General features: G+C 34.6%; 1 protein-coding gene across 4 annotated transcripts; it reads right to left on the bottom strand.

Moving 5' to 3' along the window:
• Window positions 1-215: 215 nt before the first annotated feature.
• On the bottom strand, window positions 216-24,296 carry SLC35B3 (solute carrier family 35 member B3). 4 transcript variants are annotated; one of them, XM_036888720.2, is made up of 11 exons: window positions 24,162-24,270; window positions 22,076-22,181; window positions 20,972-21,265; window positions 18,529-18,650; window positions 15,060-15,214; window positions 13,674-13,781; window positions 10,571-10,668; window positions 5,069-5,161; window positions 4,542-4,653; window positions 2,530-2,599; window positions 216-1,458 (listed from the first exon to the last, which is right to left on the bottom strand). In XM_036888720.2, exons 3-11 carry the CDS (start codon window positions 21,170-21,172, stop codon window positions 1,308-1,310), a joined length of 1,110 nt encoding a protein of 369 aa, XP_036744615.1. In that variant the 5' UTR covers window positions 21,173-21,265; window positions 22,076-22,181; window positions 24,162-24,270; the 3' UTR covers window positions 216-1,307. The 4 variants fall into 4 exon arrangements, with proteins under 4 accessions (XP_036744615.1, XP_036744616.1, XP_036744613.2 ...); XM_036888721.2 differs by lacking the exon at window positions 24,162-24,270 and adding an exon at window positions 23,951-24,155; XM_036888718.2 differs by lacking the exon at window positions 22,076-22,181 and having other exon boundaries at window positions 10,571-10,635; window positions 24,162-24,296.
• Window positions 24,297-24,335: the final 39 nt, after the last annotated feature.

Raw genomic sequence — 24,335 nt, 5'->3', positions numbered from 1 at the left:
GGCAGGTGGGATGAGGAAACTGGTGGTAACAGGCAAGGTAAAAAGTTAGAAAAGCATTTCTTATTTTTTTAGAGTTTAAGGCGGCATGATGAGGTATAAATTAAGATTCCTTTCATTTTAACATACAAAAACCTAAAAATGATCACCATTAATTTGGGGAAGAAATCCCCACATTATTTTATCATATGACAAATAAAAACCAGAAATCCTTATGCTAGATCTTTAAATTATCATGGGCTCTTGTACCCACATATTTATTTATAGGTTAAAGTCATCATCAGAATACAATGGAACTTTAATAATGAAATTAAATATTCCAAGTATATTATACTCACAAAATATGTGGTATCACCAATAGCATAGATATTAAGCTGTTTTAACCAACATTACTTAGAAATAAAATGAAGATAAATAGGAGTTCTTTAATAGAGTGGAAGCAATTCCAAAACTTACTGCTAAAACATAAGGGCCAAAATTTTTGTGTTTAGACTCAAAACTATAAAAGCAACATATTATTTTCAAGCTGCCAAATTGAATTTTACTTTGATGAGAAAAATTATTATAAAATAGTAAAATTATGTGTTATTTTCCCTTCAATTAAAAAACCTGAATTATTAAATCTTTTAGTATTTCTTTGATGAGTAGTATCAAGTATTTCTTGTGATGTACACTTACAGGATAACAGGATGACGACTCCCTTTACTATTTTGCCTGTATTTCGCATCCTCAGAGTATACTTTCTCTAAAGAGTATTTTTTAAATTACTGGGAAATAGGTTGTCTTAAAGTTTCTGTAAAGCCTCACTCCAACCGTTTCTTCCCTCTTCATAACAAAAATCTACTAACACATTCTTTAAAAAAAAAAAAATCACAGAATTTTTATTTATAATGAAGTATTTTCTCTAGACTTTAAATCATCAGTTCACTCTTATAACAGAGAATCAATTTAAATAACACCAAAATGGAATGAAGACAAAGCAATCTGCTATTACATATCAATTTCTTTGATATGTCACAATGATATCCAATTAGTCTTGCAACATGGTCGATTTCCAGAGAATTATGGTCCTTTCTATGACATTTTATCCTAAGGTGCGCCAGACGTGGCTGTCTCGATTGCTTCAGAAGGCAAGCAGTCCAACAAGTGTTCTGAAAAGGCTGACTTCATGCGTAATCCATCCATCCACAAATGGATGCCTTTATAAGCTTGCCTTCAGATCCTTTGGTTTTTATAATAATCCCTTTGGAAAGTTAATTAGTTGATGATTGTTCCCATAGAACTTTATCTTAAACTGGATGAATTGCTGCCTATACAGTTTGTGCCAACGTCCTTGACTTTCTCATTTCTGCCTTTTTGGATATCAGATCATATAGTGATGGTAGTCTTATTTTATCCATATTTTTGCTGTAAACATTGAGAAATATGCCAAGGACAACTAACAAACCAGACCATACATACCTAAAAGAGAGAAAAAAGGAAAAAAGATTAATATCAAGGTACCAATTTGCTGTTAACGACAGAATTTGGTGGTAATTGCATTAAAATAAAAATGGTATTTTTAGGTCAGGTTAGCTAGAATTCTATATCTTTTATGTTAAGTATATATATATAGAGAGAGAAGGTATTTTACAAAATACTAAATGTAGTTCATTTGAATTTTTCGGACGACCAAATTCAAAGCCCAACTCCTACTCAAATCTTAAGAGTGTATTTAACACACTGGATGTGCGAATTTGCCAACAGAGGTTTTCGGGAGTCAATCCAGCAGTCCAGCCAGTTACCCCAGTTGGGTGGACTACAAAGACAGACAACGGTGCAGGCACATCCCGAGAAAGAAGGGGCGTTGGCATAGATGACTGTACTGCATACCTAGCGTGTGCAGAAAGAGAGGCTGACTTAGAGAAAACAGACATTCATGGAAACTTATTTTGTGATTACCTTTAAGCTTATACATTGATGATTTCTAGGTTTGAATCTTCTCGATTACTAACCAACGTAAGTTTGAATCGTGCTAGTTTCAAACACTACTAGACAATAAAGAAAACAGTAAATACTTGCACAAAAGCCACAAACTAAATCATTAGGGTACAGCTTACAGAATACTTCTCCAACTCAAATCCTTGTAGGAAAAGGCGGCAAATAAACTTACTTTTAAAAACCATATATAATATGTATTTTATATATATACATATATATATTATACATGTTTATATATTTTATGTATACATATATTATGGTTTCATATATGTTTATATGTAATTTACATGTTATATATAAAATTTATACTTTCACATTCATTTATATTGGGAACTCATTCATTTATACTGGAAACAGGGTCACACTTACATTGCAACTCTAGTTAGGTAATTTGTGTTCAAAATCATTTCTTCAAAATAATTACATTTCTGAGACAGCAGAGGAACATCAACAAATTAGGGGTCAAGATGAAAAGAAATTAAGGCTGTCTGAGAGGAAATGTGACACAAAGTAACTATGAGTGGAGACATTTGTTGAATTGAAAGTACTTACTGAAATGTGAATGGCTTAGCAAAGAATATAAATGAAAGTACAATGGTCATTGCTTTTCTTCCTGTTGTCACTGTGGGAGAAAAAAGGCTGGTTTAGAATGTGTCTACTATCTTGGTAATATTGTGGAAATCACTTATTAGCAAATATTTACAGAGCCTATTAGGGGCCAAGGTCTATGTCAGGTGCCAAGGGAACGACGTAATACAAATAACATGTTCCTGCTACTTTGGGGCTTACAGGCTAGTAGGGATGCAGACATTGAATAATACAGCAAATGTTAAAGTATAAAATAGGGACTTGCTGGAGGCCAAGACTCCATGGAAGCACTCCTTTAGAGAAGTTTCCTTAGTTTGGCAGGAAAGAAAGGCTTTCCCAGGGAAGATATGACTTGGCAGAGCAGGGTTATTCTTTAAAAGTAATAATCTATAAAGGACCTACTAGTATCTTAATAACGGTCATTTCTGGATAAGACTAAGAGTGATCTTTATAATCCTCTTTACATGGACGTATTAACTTTTCCCTGCCCTTCAAGTACTACCGTGAAGTCTGCTGTATGGCCTGAACCTTCCTCCCGGTCCCAGCCAGGTGACGACAGGAGCTCTGCACGTACTTCTACTGTGGGCTTTCCCCCACTTTGCATTGTCAGTTGCTATTTTCCCACTAGACTGTGTGCTTCACTTAGTTCCTTGTCTTATTCTACTTATATCCCCAGACTCTATAATAGTTTCTGGCACTTAATATTCCACACTTGAATAAAGAATACCAAGTGAAACTGTTTTGGAAACATGTCAGAGCTTGATTTCCAAAATCTATTTTTCCTTCTACTTTACTGAAAGGAAAAGTAAAGAGGCTGGAATATATATCTCGTTTTAACTGGGCATATCTTCCAGCCTCTCTTACACCTATGTGTGCCCATGGACTAGGTTTTGGTCAATGAAAAGTGAGCAGAAGTGCTATTTCTAGAAGTGTGATTTTTAGGAAGTTTCCATAAAGAGAAAGGTGAGTCTTCCATCTTTTCTCCATCCCACTGCCTGGAATGAGGATGAAGACGGCAGAGCACACAGGAGGAGCAGGATTTCTAATGAGCGTGCAGCTGCCACACCAGCTCAGGAGGCTGTATAACACCTGGGTTGAATTACTTTATAGGATTAGTGCAAAATTAAATGTACATATGCATCTGGATGGAAATTCTACAGATCTCTGATAATGATGACCAAGTCCAACTCAATCAATTCACAAAAGAGACAGGGAGCTCAGAGAAGAGGAGAGACTTACTCTCCAGGTCACATGTCATTAAACATCAGAGCTGGGACTGGGCTCTACCTTCTGACATCCCAGTCCAGCGCTCTTCACGACATGAAATACCATTTCCAATCCTGGGCTGCATCTAGGGCTTTTTCCATTTGGAAACATCAAGAGCATCCTTCATCTGGACCATTTATTTGGCCAAAAATATAAGGTAGCACATGAACTCATCTGTCCCCGTGATCTGTAACCCCTCATCCAGTCTCCTGACTCTCCAAAGCAAAACAAAAACAATTTCGACTCCTCTAAAGTGCCAAGCAAAGTCCCTGCATAGAGCAGGTAAAAGAGAAGTTAACCTGATTGGTGTCCTCAAAAGCAAGTATACAAATGAAAGGTTTGTTTAAGCTAAACCTGCTAGCCTTATGTGCAACAGAATTGGAATTTTCAGTTCTAAATTAAAAGTGTATAAAGGCAGGATTTTTCTCTGAATGCATGCTTTTAAATAAAAAGTTCCTTTAATGTATTTAAGAATTACATATTTGATGTAAGTTTATTTATAAAATCAAATTTAAAATGAAACAAACTGAGATCAAATATAATTTTCCTTATAATTAAAAAATAACTAAGAATTTTTTTTATAATCCCATAATTGAAATATGACAATTTTCTTTTTAATGAAGAGTAAATGCTCCCTATATCTTTTGGAAAAGAGCGTCAGAGAAACTGAAATGCTTATTTCATAAGCTAAGCAAGTATACCATTCCTACCTGTTACAGCAAGAAGTGCACCAAAAATTTTAATCAAAGCCAGAACAAAGGAGATTCCAAAGTACCCAGTGAGGGAAAAAAGGAAAGCATAACCATAGGTCTGAACTGGATTCTGCAATGTATAAAAAAGCCTGTTAGAAAAATGCAAAACAAACCCTGACATATTACAAGTGAAATAAAACTACAGATTTTAATCAGTTTCTTGAGTAATAATAAGCCATTCAACAATGCAGTCAAGCAAAGATTCTTACTTAGTTTTGATTTAATGAACAAATAATGGTGAAATTAAAAATGAACAATTTGTACACTATGAACAGCTTAAAAATTAACTTATAGGTTACAGCCCGGAAAAAATAAACTTAAATATGTATTATTTCATTTCTGAAATAATTTATGATCTCCACATACTATATTAAAGGAGTTATCAAATTACATAAACCAGTCTTTCTGAACAAAGGGGAATTAGAAATATAGACAAAATTATTTAATGGAAGATGCTTATTTTTTAAAATGTGATTAGTGTTTACCTTTGAACAGAAGACTACTGCAGGGCCTAACCCACTAGTGCACGTCAATCCCAATAAAATGTACACAAAACCGATTGAATACGAATACAAAACCTAGAACAGATAAAAATAAGGTGGAAAAAATGCTATCAAACCAAAGGTGGGAAATGAAGGATTTTCAAAGTATGGCTTAATTAATCTATTCAATGAAATTAGTAGAACAAATTGTTTTTTAAAGTAACGTCATTGTTTCAATCTGGAAGCCTTCTCGAAATGATGGTTGCTTCTAATTTTTTTAAGTTTACACCTTATCTTATATACAACACAGCAGTCCTGATCCTTTCAGATATGGTTATATAATTACTCACTTTTTTTTTAACCTGACTTGATTACTGAATTCAAACCAGATTTTAATGTTGAGTTTCTAAAAATATACATAATCAAAACAAATTTTAAAGCTACTTATCAAACATGAAAAGGCCCAAATATTAAGTTTGCAAAGACATTAATATAACAAAATAAGCAGTATATGGAATATCTATTGATTTTCCAATTTCCCTACCAATCTTTCCGTTCCAGTTTATTACACTAAACAGAACCAGCATTAGCATTATCATCAAACTTACAATACCTGCTCTATGCCAGGTACTGTGCTAATAATGCTGTGTATGGATTATTCAATTTATTTCTCAGAACCAACCTAAGGGAGAGGTACTTTTTCCCTAGTTTGTAGATGAAGAAACTAAAACTTAGAGGAAGTAAGTCATTTTCACCAAATAAGAGAGCTAATAAAGCTAGGATATGAACGGAGGCTATTTTAGTCCAGAGCCTACAGTCTTAACCATTATATTATATTAACTATATTAACTATCTACATATCCTTAATTCTCTTATCATTTATCTTTTCAAGGAAGACTGGTGATGATGATCAAGAAAACCCCTTACCAAGATTAAAGTTCCTATGTGCCTAGTGATTCCTTAAAGATGGCCCACTCTGCTGACAAAGCACCAGGAAAGACCAGTTGTCTGTATCATCAATGCAGTATGCTCTGTTGATCAGGGTGACTGACTATAAATTAATGCAGGACAGGAAAAGGATGGCAGTGTGAGATGTGAGGCAGAAACCTCCTCCCAAAATCACATAAACACAAAAATACAGCAAATACAACTAATCCTGGAAGAGCAACCCGAAGACTGCAGAACAGACTGTCTACCTCTGGAGAAAAGAAAAGACCTCACAGAAATGGATAAAGTAGCAGTACTGTGATCTGGAGGGAACCAAGTCCTTCCCCCACCCCAGCTTACTGGTGGGAGGAAGAGAAATGGAGTGGGGAGAGAGTAGAAGCCCAGGACTGCTAAACACCCAACAGTGGAGATCTGTTCCTGGAGTACGAACTCACATTACATGGTGCTCTGGAGATTAGTGGGGTTGGAAAGCAAAGACAGGCAGAATACTTGGAGAGACTGAGACTCCAGCCACTTGTGGAGAACAGGTACACACACTGGCCCCTCCAGGACAAAAGAAAAGCAGGCACTTTGAAAGACTTCCCAACAGCAAGAGGGGTGCTAAAGGGGCAAAGATTACACTGAGCTTGCTGCTCAGGAGAAAGGGCAGGTGGACAGAATCGTCCCAGGACACTCAGGCCAGCAGGTTAGGAACTCTCAGGAGCTTCAGATGATCCATCCCCCTGGCTGGCAATTCAGCCCTGAGGCAACCCACTGTGATACGCAACCTGCCCATCAGGCTATCATTAGACTTCTCAGCAGAAACCTTACAGGCCAGAAAGGAGTGGCATGATATATTTAATGCAGTGAAACAGACGGGACTCACACCAAAAATACTCTACGAGGCAAAGACACCACAGAAAAAGAAAAATTACAGACCAATATCCCAGATGAACATACATGCAAAAACACTGAACAAAATACTAACAAACCAAGTCCAAAAATACATAAAAAAGATCAGCCATCATGATCAAGTGGGACTTATTCCAGGGATGCAAGGATGGTACAATATTTGATAATCCATCAACATAATACACCATATCAATGAAAGGACAAAAATCACATGATCATTTCAATAGATGCTGAAAAGCATCTGACAAAATTTAACATCCATTCGTGATAAAAGCTCTCAACAAACTGGGTCTAGAGGACAAGTACCTCAACATAATAAAGGGCATATATGACAAACCCACAGCCAACATAATACTTGACAGTGAAAAGCTAAAAGCCTTTCTTCTGAGATTGGGAACAAGACAAGGATGCCCACTCTCCCCACTTTTATTCAACATAGTACTGGGGGTCCTAGCCACAGCAATCAGACAACACAAAGAAATAAAAGGTATCCAGATTGGTAAGGAAGAAGTTAAGCTGTCACTGTTTGGAGATGACATGATAGGGTACAGAAAAAACCCTAAAGAATCCATTCCAAAACTACTAAAGCTAATAAATGAATTCAGCAAAGTTGCAGGATACAAAATTAATGCACAGAAATCTGTTGCATTCCTATATACTAACAATGAACTAGCAGAAAGAGAAATCAGGAAAACAACTCCATTTACAATTGCATCAAAAAGAATAAAATACCTAGGGAATAAACCTAACCAAAGAGGTGAAAGACCTATACCCTGAAAACTACAATACACTCATGAGAGAAATTAAAGAAGGCACCAATAAATGAAATACATCCTATACTCATGGATAGAAAGAATTAATATTGTCCAAATGGCTATCCTACCTAAAGCAATCTACAGATTCAAAGCAATCCCTATCAAAATACCAACAGCATTCTTCAATGAACTAGACCAAATAGTTCTAAAATTCATATGGAACCACAAAAGATCCCGAATAACCAAAGCAATCCTGAGAAGGAAGAATAAAGCTAGAGAGATTACGCTCCCGAACTTCAAGCTCTACTACAAAGCCACAGTAATCAAAACAATTGGTATTGGCACAAGAATAGACTCGTAGATCAATGGAACAGGAAAAGGAGCCGAGACATAAATCCACGCATATATGGTCAATTAATATACGATAAAGGAGCCATGGATAAACAATGGGGAGATGAGAGCCTCTTCAACAACTGGTGTTGGCAAAACTGGACAGCTACATGCAAGGGAATGAAACTGGATTATTGTCTAACTCCATAAACAAAAGTAAACTTGAAATGGATCAAAGAGCTGAATGTAAGTCATGAAACCATAAAACTCTAAGAAGAAAACATAGGCAAAAATCTCTTGAATATAAACATAAGCAACTTTTTCCTGAACACATCTCCTACGGCAAGGGGAACAAATGCATAAATGAATAAATGGGGCTACATCAACCTAAAAAGCTTCTGTACAGAATACCATCAAGAGAACAAAAGGACACCATCAGTAGAACACAAAGTCATCCTACAGTATGGGAGAATATATTTGTAAATAACTTATCCATTAAGGGGTTAACATCCAAAATATATAAGGAACTTACATGCCTTAACACCCCAAAACCAAATAACCCAATTAAAAAATGGGCAGAGGATCCTAATAGACACTTCTCCAAAGAAGAAATTCAGATTCTGCCAACAGGCACATGAAAAGATGCTCCACATTGCTAATTATCAGGGAAACACAAATTAAAACCACAGTGAGATATCACCTCATATCAGTTAGGATGGCCAACATCCAAAAGATGAGAAACAATAAGTGCTGGTGAGGATATGGAGAAAGGGAAACCCTCCTACACTGTTGGTGGGAATGTAAATTAGTTCAACCATTGTGGAAAGCAGGATGGAGGTTTCTCAAAAACTAAAAATAGAAATAACATTTGAGCCAGTAATTCCACTCCTAGAATTTACCAGATGAAAACAAGATCCCTGATTTAAAAAGACAGATGCACCCCTATGTTTATCACAGCACTATTTACAATAGCCAAGATACGGAAGGAAGCAACCTAAGTGTCCATCAGTAGATGAATGGATAAAAAAGAGGTGGTACATATACACAATGGAGTATTATTCAGCCATAAAAAGAAATCAAATCCTACCATTTACAACAATATGGATGGAGCTAAAGGGTATTATGCTTAGTGAAATAAGCCAGGAGAAGAAAGACAAGTACCAAAGAATTTCACTCATTTGTGGAGTATAACAACAAAGCAAAAACTGAAGGAACAAGACAGCAGCAGACTTACAGACTCCAAGAAGGGACTCGAGGTTACCAAAGGGAAAGGGGGTGGGGAGGGAGGGAGAAGGGGATTAAGGGGCATAATGTAGGGAGGTCACAGGGAAGGCAGTATAGCACAGAGAAGACATAGCATCTTACTATGCTGACGGACAGAGACTGCACCAGGGTGTGGAGGGGCACTTGATAATATGGGTGAATGTTGAAACCACAATGTTGTCATGCAAAACCTTCATAAGATTGTATATTGATGATTCCTTAATTAAAATAAATGTTTACAAAATAACAAAATAAAATTAATGTAAACAAATACACAATAACTTTCCAGTATTGCAAACACCAACCAGTTATAGGTTATATTGGAAAGGCATTATTTTCACATAAAGTCACAATGGCAAAAAAGATGAAACCCCTAACCATAACTCTAAGTAATATGCTGGATTTATATGAAGACAACTTTAAAATCTAAGGGACATTAAAAAAAGTGAATAAAAGGGAAGTCATACCTTCTTCTTGGACTGAGATAATCAAGTGTATAGATACCACTCTCCCTAAATTACTTTATAATTCAATGCCATGCCAATCACATTAACAATGGGATTTCTAGTTTATTTGGAGATATCAATACCCAAGAATAAGCATTGGCAGTTATTTTCTGAAAAACAAAAGGAACAATGATGGCTGGTCCTAACAGATGGTAAATGTGTGAGAAAGCTGCTGTCATCATTTGGTTCTGGTGCAGAAACCAACCCAAAAGTATACAATTTTGAACCCTATAATGGAATATGATATGATAAAAAAGAGACTTAAAATGAGCTGGAAAAGCAGATTATTCAATAAATGATATTGGGACAAGTGGATAGACACATGGAAGAAAATTTTCTAAAGGTTCTGGCTGAATCAAAGACTTAATAAAAAAGGAAATCATACAAGCAGTAGGCAACATGGATAAAATTCTTAAATCTTCGAGTTGGGAAAGCCTTTTTACCATAATACACAGCCAGAATCCATGAAGGAAAAGATAACTGTGTCCTGTAAAAACAACAAACTTCTAAATGGAAAATAATACCAAACGCAAAGACAGGAGAAAAGTGATGTAATGAAGGATTTTTTTAATATGTAAAAAACTCTATAAATCAGTGAGGAAAAAAGTTACAAAATATTTTGCAATAAGCTACTAACAGTGGTAGTGGCATTTTAATTTTTTACCTTCCCATGTTTGAATGTATTACTTTTATGAAAATGATGATAAACTAGTTCAAAACTCCAATGCAAGTCTTCAATTGTAACTATTCCACAAAATTAAGTACATCACCATTTTTGCGTCTGTCTGACGTGAAGAAAAAGCACTATTTACCATTTCCGAATTAGAAGCATTATGCAGTTTCATAGCTTTCTCTTGAACATTTCCAATGACAGCATCTGCACATAGTGCCAGGGAAATAAGGATCACACCTTCAAGAAGGCATAAGAGAAAAAACAACCTCCTTATTTAAACATATGAACGATAATCAAGATTGATCAGAGATTTAATTGGGCTGAAAAGCAAAAGGAGATCTTAAATCACACTAGCTCAGTAAAGCTGAGTAGTTTCATCCACAACCAGTTACAATAGGCACGTATGTGATATTTTAAAAAAGTAACTAACACTAATAAACTGCATTAATGCTGTCACTATACTATCATGTCAAATACTAGTTCTGCTTTCAAATCTGATTATGTGTTTGTAAGAAAAACTACATTAAATACAGAAGAAATTCTTAGGCAATCTACTGGGATTGTTAGTTAATTGAAAAAATCATATGAAGAGGGAAATCATTAAAAAAAAAACTACCCACATTATTGAAATGTGTAATCTAAAGCCCATAAACATGCATGGAATTGCGAAGGTCTTTCAAGTAAAGGTCCTACCGAAAATTCTGCATTTTCTCTTTGCACTCACACACACACATCTCCAAGCTGTTTTTGCTAAAAAGCTCACCTAAAATTTTGGAACTTTTAAAAAATTACAGTGCAGAATCCTTTCATATTTGTACGATATCCCTCATCTTTTACAGTTGTTTCACCCACATCTAATTCAGGAGTGACTTTATTGGCTTGTTGATCAAGTTGTTTCAATTAACTTCATTTTCATAGAAGCAATTTTCTTCAAACTCGCTTTTAAATAACTTCAGTGCAATTTAATCATTGAATAATTATAAAAACAGGTACAATTGGCATAAACAAATCTGGAAATCAATGTACTCAAACAAATGTGCATGTGTACCTGAGAAGCAGGCTATTTAACCCCAAGTGTTTAGGACAGTGGTCACCAATCATGGTGATTTATTTTACAGAAAGAATAAAGCAATTGTGAGTTGAAGGGATTTAAGGCATCTTCTTTTTTTATTCTTTTTAATGAATAAGCAATCATAGGTAGCAAAAAAATACCTGTACACATGTATGCACTTAACTGAGAATTCTCAAGTTTGCATATTTATTCTTCAATTTGAATTTTTGTCACCTTTGCATTTATTACCTAATCATATATATATTTTTTACCAAACTTCATTCTAAATGTTTTTTTCCTAGTTTCAAATATTACATCTGTCCTCAAAGGAAAAGACACTATTATTGAAGATCCTGAAAACAATGTCCTAGCTCCTAAAAGACTATTCAAAGACATTCAGACATGTTTTGAACAATGACAGACAATAGCATGAAAATACCTGCATTGCATCTTATGGCGAATATTATAAAGGTGGACATTTATTTGGATGAGTTCTGATATATTCACTTCATACATTCAAAGTTTTATTTATCTCTATCTTAAATAACTATCTTAATAGTCAATCTAATGTCCTTTAGGTAATATGCTCTTATTCATCAGGTAAGTATATATTTACACTTACAAGTACATGATAAGTGCTCATTGATTATCCTTAATGAAGTATTGTTAGGTTCTAATTCTCTTAAAAATATTTCCACGGAGTTCAGAAAGGGTTAGCACTTACGTTACAGGGAGAAGTTACAGAACTACTGAAAATACCTCTTCCATCGCCATCAGCACTCACACGTGTGTGCATTCACACCCACTATGCCCTCATCTCAAATTCTATCCTCCCACCACCTTCATGTGAGCCAAGCAATCATCATTATCTCTGTCTCCCAAGTGAAGCCCTAAGGGGTCTGGCAATTTACCCATGCTTATAATTTTAAGTGATTTGCACAGAATTTGAAGCCATGTCTCTGATTGTGAACTCTGTGCCTCCTTTAAAATTGCTTTTTTGTAAATAAAAGTCAATTTCCTCAGTCTTCAAATGTAATCTTTCTTTTAGAGGTGCTGACAGGAAAACTTAAGCATTCCTTAAAAACCTAAACTGTGGTAGAAATATCTGCAACTGTAAGCTTTCTCAAGGTAAAAATCACTGAAGTAATGACCACTTGCATTCTTAATGATCAAAGTTGAAAGAATAGATGTAAGAGGTTCTGCGAGAACTTTCTGATTTAAAGGGCTGATCCAAGAGGCTGAAGCGGTTACATTTAAATCCATTAGCAGCCTGGTTAACCAGGTTAGTAAGGAAGGTGGGTAACAGCTGGTATAAGAAAAATTTTGATTCTTAGAAAGAATACCAAAGCTTATGTAAATGAGTTTTTTCATTATGTAGAACTTTTTTCTTACGAATAATTAGTTTGTACTTGCTGATTATATATATATATTTCTTTGTTCCCCCTGTTCTCTCAAAGGTTCCTTTGAAGATGTAGGTAACTTACATATTATTTTTGTCAGGCTAGGAGATGAGATGATACTAAAACAATCTTATGAATAAAACTCAATAGTTTAAGAATAACAAAACTGTATATATAATAAACGATTTCTTTCTAAGGTCTTTAGAATCAAAACTAAATTCCAACACATATTTTTTTATTCTTATTTATTTCAAAACATGTTATAGTACTTATTCTGTTTATGAAAATCTAATCTAAAAAATTCCTCATGGCACACAATAAAGAGACTCTTTATGGTAGAAACTATGCACTTTAAAGTTATGACCATATTTGTATTACAGTCCAATATTAAAGTACAGCATAATTTTCCTTCTTTAGCTAAAACAATAAGTAAATGGCCAAGTTTCAGTTTTTTTAAAGAAAGAATACAAACAATTACTATAATTATTTTGCTATAACTTGTATACATTTCCAATTCAGCCCATAAAAAATTGACCTATCACACTTAGCAAAAGAAAATTTCTGACTGGGCAAACAGCCTCTTGTCATGTCAAAATGCAAGAGTACTAAAAGCAATGGTCGTATTTCCAGAGTTACAGTATTTCTACTACTTCTTATATGAGAAGTCTAAAAGCTTTATGTTAGATATGAGAATCACAGATGCCACACCATTACTTTAAATCCTTATGATACTGTAAAAATCCCCTAAACCAAAATGTTTACAAAATCTAGGAAAAAAATAAATTCCTTACCTGTCATGTTGAAATTGGGTGCAATGGTGCTATCAGCTAGGGTAAACCATATCAGGCCAAGACTCATACACACCGCAGCAGACACGTCTGCAACATTGTAACGCTTCCCTGTGTGAGAAAGACTTAAGTTAACCTCATTACCTACACATTCACTCAGTGCATTTCTAGATCTATGTGTTTAACTAAGGATAGCAGAGATCTGCTTTTTACAGTCAAGGTAAAAAAAACATATAAAGAGCATTTAGGACGAGGCATGAGATAGCCACAGAAGAGCTTCTGAAAATTTAAATTACCAATGAGCTTTAACAGGTCCTCATAAGTTAGATAGGAGATCCTACTTATCTGTTTGGTAGTGAGTAAATAAGAACATTTAAAAAGTTTGTAGAAATTAGTGCCTCTTTTAATGTATGTATAATATGAGGCTACAAATTTTCTTACAGTTTATAAGTTCAGAAAGTAACCAGGGTAATTATTCAGGATATATAACTTTAGATCTGTAAATACCTCAATCAGGTAACTTCTTGGTTGGTGAGAATTAACTTATATTAATATATCCACATTTAAATAGCAAAATCATGTAGCACTGACTTTCTGTAAGGATTGCAATTAAGTATTAAATATGTCAGTTATGATGTTAAATGTGATTTTTAATAGGGATCAATACTTTTTCCTGCATGAACACTCATCCTGAAATTATATGTGAAGTACTTGACATACATACTTTCACTTTAAAAGGTTTTTTTGGGAAGGCATCTTAATGCATAAAATATAGTCAGGCTCTCTAAGAACTTCAGTGATATAGAAAGACTGGTTTATGGAAACCTATATATTCTTCATGAACAACCCCAAAACTTGTTCCACTGCTTTCTGCTATCATTGTTTTTTCTTTACTCCTTTTCCCACATAGCCTGTGACTTAGTCGGGGTTCTAAGAAGTCAGTAAGCCAAGCAGAGGTAGTATAAAAAGCAGTTCTGCTCAGGTTAAGCCTTATTTCAGTGAGAACTGTCCATTTGTACAAAGAAGACCGAAAGTGCAGCCCTGATAGGAGGAAAATGAAAGAATTGAAAAGAGGAGCCTTTCAGGTGCTTCTGAGCTAGGCCTTCCATTAGTGAATACAGCATTTCTGTAAATGGCATAAATTCCAGACTAAAAGAATAAAATAATAAACAAAACACTTTTATTTTTCCCCAACCCCAATTGATTTCAGATGCGAAGGTATATCACATAAGTATCAGCATTGTTATAATGCCTCAGTTGTATAAGAATTTTATAGTATCTAGAATGTTCATTCAAAATATTAATCAAAGTGTAATGTTTTTCCTAATGCTAGATGCTATAACATTTCCTATTAATTTCAAACAGTATGAAAATATATCATTACTATACCTTGAATAAAAACTCCTCCTATCATAACAGGAATCAATTTGCAGCACTTGAAGATGACTTGGGTAGGGTAATTCAGGTAGCCCAAAGAAGTATTTGATAACCCCATAGTACCCACAGTTAGAAAAGCTATTATCATGTAGGTTTGTCCTGGTATTCTGTAAAAGACAATTTTTTAAATCTTCATTTTGAGACTTAATTCATAATATTGTAAGATAATGTGTTTACAACGTGTAAATGCCTCAGTTCTGTTTAATATTTCAGAATTATTGGTAAACTATCACTGTTAAAAACACTGTTTACTTGTATAAAAGAATGTTGGTAAAAATAACAATATACCTTTATTGAATCAATCATAAGCGAGAACTCTAAACTGTGTGAAAAAGTGGTATATTAGAGTTACTTAGAGTCTTACTGAAGGTATAAAATGCTGGGGAAAAGTTTTTCAGCAGTGCTATGTATAAAAACTACCTGATTCAAAAAAAATACTTGTAATCGTAAAAGGTACCTTAATTAATTTTTAACTTCTAAATTGTCACTGTTTCCTAATGTTTCCATCTAGCATTAGGAAAAATACATCCAGCCACTCAGCTAGAGTAACCTGAGGAGAATTTCTTTAGAAAAAGTACATGGTGATTTAAAACTTTGGACATCATTTGTATTACCACAGTATCTTACAATTAAACTATAACTGTATTCTATGAAATGCTGAAATATTCAGCTTTAAGATGAGCAATCTGACTCTCCTCATGATCCCAAATCATCTACTTTGGGTTCTACCTGGATTTCCTAAGAGATTCTTAATTTGGCATCTTCAGAATTTCGAGTTAGAATTTCAAACATATGCTCCGCTTGACTGGACATTTAATGGCCTAAAACTATCTTGTATGTTGGTGTGACTAACACACAAAGTACTATTCACATAATTATATTATGCTGCATACTTAGATCTAATTCCTATTTGAGATTTTTGTTCATATTTAAAGCAACAAAACACCTCCCTACTTTCTCTATGGCTAGGTATAAGGCAAAATAGTTTACTGGAAAAATTCAATTAAAATGCATTCTTTCCATTTACATTTCAATTTTGAGGCCTTTAGCTACCTAACTACTAGTATAGTAGTCAACATTTAAAATCCATGTGGAAATACTCTGGCAGGACCATATGCATCCACGGACACACCAACGCTGATTCTCATGCTGTCTGGGTTTAGCCCTCAGGGCGATACCATCAGTGAAAGAGGCAGCTACTTATCTAGGTAAGGATCTAAGTCACAGTAGTCAAATTTCCTCAGAAATATATTACAAACAGTACCCAGAAAATAAAAATCTCAAGTCAGAAAAATCATTAAGAATGATGATTAGAAAAGTAGTATCGTACAAGTAGAAAAAGCAGCCTGCAACTCAGGAAACCTGAATTCTAAAGGTTCCAACGCTGAGCACAACGTGCTATGTAGCTCATGAAAATCCCAGCACTCCTCTAGGTCCTTACTTTCTCACAGGTAAACTGAGGACGCTAGACTTCATCACCTTGCCTCTAGGACTGTCAGTTTCTCTTTTACTTAATATCCAAATTACTTACATCATTAGACATGGTGGGAAAATTGCTAACTTCAACAAGCCCCTTCAAAATCAATGTGACATATCTCCTGTATTAAAAACTCACATAAAGTAATTAATAATAAAGTGACAAGGTGACCTTTGGTGGAAAATACCAAGCAGTATATTTTAGGGCATTATAGTTTAAAATGTGCATTACCACATTTGATCCTCAATATAAAGTGGAGAATCAGATAATTTAAGAAACTTTCCTGAGGTCTTGACAGAGCTATTAAGGGGAAGTGTGCTAAGACTCAAATCCATGTTTTCTGACTCCAAATTATGTACTCTCTCAAGTACACAGGTATTCATATAAACATAGAAAGAAAGAAAAAAACCTAAGTGCAGAGTTTGGCTAATTAAAAATCTGACGAGCAGAGCCACTTAAAAAAATTCAGAAACATGTAATTGGGCATATTTTCATTGTAATACACTTTTGAAGACTTTTTCTAAAAACGCTTTTAATGTGCCTTGGAATGAAAAGGTTTCTACTGATAATTACATTTATCATGCATCTGTAAATTCTCCTAAATTCCTTCACTTATGTTTAAATCAAACAAATGATTTTATTCTTAAGTAGTTGTGGTCATGTGGTTTAAAGTTTGGATAAACATGGCTTGAGGCCACTCACCATCTAGTGGGAGAGGGAGGTGTGTCTTTTTGAAATCTAACAGAACACCATCTTTGTGTCACTTCTCATTTAACAAAGACAGCATTAGATTCTTTCACTTTGGAAGCAGAGGTCCAGCAGTTTGCAACAGGTAATGAATCATCAGGTTTCATTATGTATTAGTCTTGACGATTATATTTAATTACTTTCTATCCTACCACCTGTGGCTAAATTTTAGAGTTTCAGAACATGAAGAAAATAAATATCCTCAGATTCAAACCTTTTACTACTACTGCTATAATAATTATTAGCAATCAAGAGAGGTTGAGAGGTAAAATCAGACTCATGAAGAAACAATGGCATTACAGATTTAAGTATTTAATATTTTATAGTTACCTCCATACAAATATACCTCCATCAAAAACATTTGTGTAAGACAAAAAGCTGTGAGATTTTTTATTTTCACTGAAGGATTAAACATTTATTGTCAGTGAAGGCAGAATGTCAGTATTATAACTGCTTATTACATTAAACTGCACTCTATATACATGACATATGAGGGTCTGACATGACAGGATAACCATACTTTCATTTACCAAGAATATATTCAATTTTCTAATCACCTTTTGTTTATAAGTAAAGACTAGATTTTTACTGCATATTGTTCTATATGTTATTAAAAACACTTTGAGGTATTTCTCAAACCTAGATGGTCAGTTTATACTGTCAGACAAGCTCCTCTGGTTTTGAAGAAAAGGAATGTTACAAAATTTCTCTGCTTTCTAAGAATGCATTCTCAGCTATTGGACATTACAAACACAACAATGGTTAAGCGGAATATATCCTACAAAACATTAAATACACATTTTAAAAACCACTATAAAGACAGGTATTGATATTTCATTTCATCACTTTGATGTTAATAGTACTACAAATCTTTCAGTGATCACAACTATTTTAGTGCCATATATACATCTGAATACTTCCTCCTGTTTCAAGAAGATACATTTACTGTAAGTTGAACCTAAATTACATTCTTATTTGATAACATTACATTTAAAAGAGAGACCACTTTTTTAGTGTACAATGAAATTTATTAATTTTCTAAATAAGTTGATATGATATAAGTTCTTGGGTATATGTTTTGTTAATGGAAAATGTGTTTCATGTATAATATACACCATATGCCCCAAAATAAAACAAACATTTAACTACTACTAGTGAACTTAAGTGTCAAAAAATAAAAACAAATAAACCACATACCTTCTCCTTTTGTCCTGAATAAGCTGAAGTTCTATTAGGCCAAATATGGAGTAAAATGCAAATTGTACTAAAGTAAGGTACCAGCCAAAGGACTTAAGACCCTCCACTGAAAATATTAATTCCTGTCAAAAAACACATGCAGACTGTTAAGTTCAAGGGGGAGATGAATTTCCTCACAATAAATTTCTATGAACAGTATAAATCAAGCATCATCTGCAACAACAGATAAAGACCAAAGAGCCAGAATCACAAGGCTTCTCGGAGGTAAAATTAGGGAAGTTAGGGGCCTTTGCAAAGAACTGACAGTAGGTATCAAAAGATTTGCAAATCAGCAGAAAAGTAAAGGATGGGAGGGACTGAGAAGCCATGTGATCCTATGCCTTTCTCTTTTTCTAAAAGAGCAAAATTAAAACAGTTGCCCAAAATGGTGAGAAAGGGAACTGACTCAAGAACTCGTTTACTGTATAAAAAAGCACTATTTCTTTAGAAGTCTATCATCTTAGGCCTGTTTTTCTATAGGAATATAATCAGTTCAATCAATGTTGTTTTTGGAATACATGTGTCACAGATTATACAAAACTTCTTGTAGAAGAAATGGTTACTTTGTAATGTTGAATCATGAAGTAACATTTGCATTAATCATTAATAAGCCAATATAACAAGTCATTAAGAGGTATTCTAATAACATTATCTGGCTTAACTGAATAAGTCAAACTTTTTCCCACATATATATTACAACTGTTTTTTAAATAAATTTTATAAAGATGAGATTTATGGATTACTTTCTTCCCAAAGAAAAAGTAAACAAAGCCTCTAAACAGACCCTGGACCTAGATTTTATACATGTAGGATATTGTGTAATTCCCCAGATTTAGATTTCATGTTCAAGTGTGCAAGGTATTCAGGATTTTTCTGGCTTATGAACTACAAAACATGAAAACAGCTTTATTACGTATTCTGGCATGCAGACACAGCTCACACACTCTCTCTTTCTATATATATATAGTTAACTTCATTACAAAACCCCAACCATGTTCTTTAAACTATTTTCATATGCAATTATATGTTTAAAAAAGTAGCAATGTTAGTTTTCACAAAGTAAAAGTGATATTATACACATAATTATCAGCAGTCTAACTTTAAAAGAAACTGCACATACTAGTTACAAATTAAACCTGATCATTACTCAAACAGAAAAAATTTAATCGAATTGTAGAATAAATTTCTAATTAATTTTCCTTTGCAATGGCTAATTTTGCTCCCAAGCTATGTGCTAACAGTGGTAGAAAGAGAAAAAAATGTTTCTCAGTAAGAAATTGCAACCTTTATTTGTTAAAATTTACTATTTTTCATTGTTCTTCATTGTGATATTTGAACCTTTACATCATCTTCTCATGGGGGAATCAGTTATTATAAATATTAAAAATTTTAATTTGTTTTTTGTTTTACATTAATACTCTTCATAGTATTTTGCAAGCTAAAAGAGTCACAACTCTATTTTCTTCCTCCATAAGACAATGGAAAAGAGTACAATTTTTAAGATCACTCTGACTAATATTTAACAATACCAGAAATATTATCTGTGTTTTAAGAAAACACACCAGCTTCCTTGAGTTGTAAAAGGTTCTCTCATGTTAGGAAGCTGCATTAAGAAAACAAAGTTAGTAACGGCTGAAAATATTAATGAACTGACCATTGGTGATATTAAGCCTCCATTCAAACATCCTGTTTATAATAGCCTGGATCCTTACCATCCAGTCCATGTCTTTGAAGGTCAGAAATTTGCTGCTGGTCAAATTACAGAACTATTCCATAATACAATGCAAATAATGTGATACGAATTGTGGCAATATTAGAAGTGCTTTGCAAAGGTCAAAATCACAGAAAAATAGGGCTCTGGCAAAGTTAGATGAGAAGAAACTAACAAGAATGAGAATACAATAGATGCTTCAAAAAGGATTGACTCACATAATACAGGATTAAAGAGATATCCTTGAGGAAACACAAAACATCCTGATACACTTTTGCAAAAATACCCTTTATATTTGAGCTCCAATGATTAAGAATGAACTGGAATATGGCTTTTGTGTTATTTAATTTTATTGAGAATTATGTCCAAAAGACCAACCAATACTTGAATCATTCTTTTAAAAACACATGGTTGCCCATTACCTATATTTTGCTAGTATTTCAAATTTTTTCATAATTTCAGTTTTTTAAGATTGTCTCTCTCCCCTCCCCAGACTTGAAACGCTGAACTCTGAAATTCTGATCCATTTTCAACACACTTACTTTTAAGCCCTTGTCTACTACCAAACTAAAAAACTCAAAATTTGTGTTAAAACTGGTATCCTATAAAGAAAAATTTCTTAGACTAAAACTTTTAAGTGCCCATATTGATCTCAATTGTTATAATGAACACCAACAAATAACTATTTTTTACCTGTAAATATCCATAAATTAGGTAAAATATAAAAACTCCAGCAACACATATGAAAAATTGAGTAAGTTTGTTAAATTTGCTGAGATTTATGCCAAGTACTACAATGTCATCTATTGACTTGATGTGAGGTGACATTGTTTGGGTTTTGCAAGGGACAGTGATGGAAATATATTTCCTGGAGTTGTTGAACTTGAGATCCATGGTTCCAGTTCTGCTGCATTCAGTGCTTCCAAAGTTATCTTTGTTGGTTTCCTCTCCTTTGTTCTGGCTTTCTTTTGCTTGCTCAGCCAAGTCCTAAGGAAATAAACAATTAAAGCAAAACATTTGGATCATAAAGTATATGCTCCAAATAGTACTTCAAATGACACTTTAAAAATTACACAGGTAAGTCTCATTCAGTCTGGATATTAATATATTAACTCCCCTATTCAAGCTTCCATTCACCCAAAAACAGTTATGTCTACTTTCCAAACGATTTAACTTCACCTGATAAAGACCAATACATCACTAAATTAAATATGTACCATTCTCATTTCCACAGAAACCAAAAGCTAACCTTGCATTTATTTCATCAAAGTAGTAAACATGCCTTAATTATGTTTTTGTATGTAGTAAGAATAAAATTTTTAAAACCCACAACAGTTTCTGCATAACATCTTCAACATTCAAGTCTTTAATTGCAGGAAAGAAAATTGATGTTTCTTTATATGCTAAAACAATTATAAAATTTATTTGCTAATGACATTTTAAGATCACGTCAAGTTAACTCTAGTTACTTATGAAGTTAGATGTACTAGAGACTATGAAAGGATAATATGCTTTAGCAATAGCATCTCTTAGATTAAAAGAAAACATTCTCTTCCTTTGGGGAAATTAATTCTAATTTAAGAAGTCCTTGGGGAGTTGTTCAATGAGTATAAACTCTCAGCTATACAAGATAAGTTCCAAGAGCTCTTACACCACACAGTGCCTATAGTTAACACGGTGTTGTGCACCGAACAATTTGTTAAGAGGGTAGGTCTCATGTTAAGCTTTCTTCACCATGCATGCATACACACAAACGGGGACACAAGGAAACTTTTGGAGGTAACAGATGTTTATTACCTTGATTACGGTGATGGTATCACAGATGTATGCATATGTCCAAACTCATCAAATTGTATATATTAAACATGTGCCTTTTTTGTATATAAATTATACCTCAATAAAGCTGTTTAAAAAAAAGAAATAAAGTCTTTGAGATTGTAAAAAGCTGAAATACACATCATTTTTTGTTAGTCTATCCAAAAAACTATGAAGCCTCCATAGATGACTGTCAATTTTCCTTTGGATTTATATAAACTGAAAAATGAACTGTGTGTAAAGGATGAAGACATTATGACAGAGAATAGAACAAACTTATAAAGAGAAAAATTAACTTTCTAGAAAAGACTCACCATCTGTTACAATTCCAGTGGGCACTAAAATTTGGACTATTTGAGGGAAGATGTAAGGATAATTCTGACAGTGAACCCTCCTCTGGAAATCTTTAAAACTGTCATATCGTGGTTTAAAATGGCAGGAATCAGAGTTGCCCCTTTAAGATCATGGAAATAAATTCATTTCATTTGCTTCCTGGTTACCAGTGCTAGAAAACCTACCCTTGCATTTAAAATTCAGTCTTACTAGTCAGAGCATCACTGGTCAGATCATGGGTCAGATGAAAAAAGACACTGTGAGCTCTGATACCCAAACACTGTGATCCTGAAGGTTCTCCATATACCTTCCATTGTAGACATTAATGATGCATATTAACCAACATATAAAGAAAACAGGCCCATGTTCTTGTGGTGCAAAAATCAAGCATAGAATTAAAACTAGTTTACAACTTAAATGGTCAACATTTTGCTTTGTTTAGAAGCTCACAGTAACCCGCAAAACTAGGTCTAAAAAACCCACACGTGTGCATAATTGCCTGAGTTATGTCAACACACATATTTAACTAGTTTCCTGAAGGTACAAGTAAACTCGTCTTTTCCAATCTTGAGAAGTCTCCCACCGCAAAAGGGTAGAATATGAGGAAACTATGTATATCATTATAGTGTGAGTAACCTAAACAAAACTGATTCTGTATTTTGTCACATCAATGGTGCAAATAAAAGAATCTTGCCATTAGATCTACATTAACTGGTCTCTAAATATTAATCATTACCTATGGGGTATAATTATGAAGCAGAAAACAAGTTTCTGTCCCATTTCTTTGTACATGCTGCAATACACAAAGTTCAACCGTGTTCTAATTTTTGATGGCTACTCTATTTTTCCCAAGGGAGAAGGAGAAACTTAAGATTTTTTATACATACATAATATTTAATATTTTATATATATGATTATATAAGATCATATATATGAATATGTATACGACTAAATTAAGTACACACAATACTAAATTATTTTCAAATGCTTAAGTCTCTCTTCCAAGTCCCCAACTACTCCAATTCACTCAGAAAAACGTTTACCTAAAACCAATTCTCGACATCTGATACCGTACAGTAGAAGAAATGCATATGACCCAAACTAAAAAGCTCTCTTAGCACAGCAGAATTCCACCTTCTTTCAATATTTCCTTAGAAAAATAAAAAGGCGGAGGAGAAAAATTAAGCTGCGAAGACAGGAGGAATTTGTATAACTTTTAGTGAAGTTTAGGGCCTGAATTTAATAACCTGTCAAGAACCACCACCTTGCACTGCAAATTGAAGGACTTCAGGGAACCAGAGTGCTCTATTTAAACACAGATCCAGGAAGCAGCTCTCAACTAAAAGCCAGTCTGGGGAATCCTGGAGACTGACAATTCTCCAGGGGCTCCGACAGTAGCCTAAAAGACCCGCTGCAAGTGGCCTCACGCCTGTGAGCCCACAGACGGGCCCGAGGGAGTTCCAGCCAGAGGGGGTCGGCAACGGATCCAGACACTCCTCTCTAGAAATCATGCCAGCAGGTTACCGTTTTTTAAAAGGACGTCACCGTGCCCTCCATCCTGACCTCATCCCCTCCCTGCCAGCTCGTTAAGGATGAGGAAGATGGGCAGTGTCAAGGTTCTCTTGGAGTGCGGGGAGGCCCGGGGGGCACATCCACTCTAAAGCCAGTATGTTCCCTGGAAGGGTGACCCCAGCCAGACGGAGCGTCTTCCCCTCCCCAAGTCCGTCGCCATCACCTCCTCCTTCTCCTCTTCGCCTACTCTGGTACTTCCCGAGGCAGCCGCCGCCTCCATGCACTGTATTCGCATCGCCGGCGTCTTGGCGCCACTTCCGCCTATGTGTCCCTGCGCGCGTGCGCAGCCGCGCGGCCCCTCCCGCCCCGCCCCTCCTCGGGCCGCTGGCGGCGTGGG

This window comes from Manis pentadactyla, chromosome 16 (assembly GCF_030020395.1).
Source record: "Manis pentadactyla isolate mManPen7 chromosome 16, mManPen7.hap1, whole genome shotgun sequence".
Lineage (NCBI taxonomy): Eukaryota > Metazoa > Chordata > Mammalia > Pholidota > Manidae > Manis > Manis pentadactyla.
The sequence above is the reverse complement of the archived record's forward strand: the minus strand, read 5'-3'. Positions and strand labels throughout refer to the sequence as shown.

Coding starts and splice junctions, on each gene's coding strand:
- SLC35B3 (XM_036888717.2), bottom strand. CDS start 24,233: ATGCGAATACAGTGCATGGAGGCGGCGGCTGCCTCGGGAAGTACCAGA. Junction 5,162..10,570: donor ATGCTTCTAATTCGGAAATG/GTAAATAGTGCT, acceptor TATCTGTTCTAG/GTTTTGTATTCGTATTCAAT. Junction 1,459..2,529: donor GCTAAGCCATTCACATTTCA/GTAAGTACTTTC, acceptor TCTCTCTTTTAG/GTATGTATGGTCTGGTTTGT.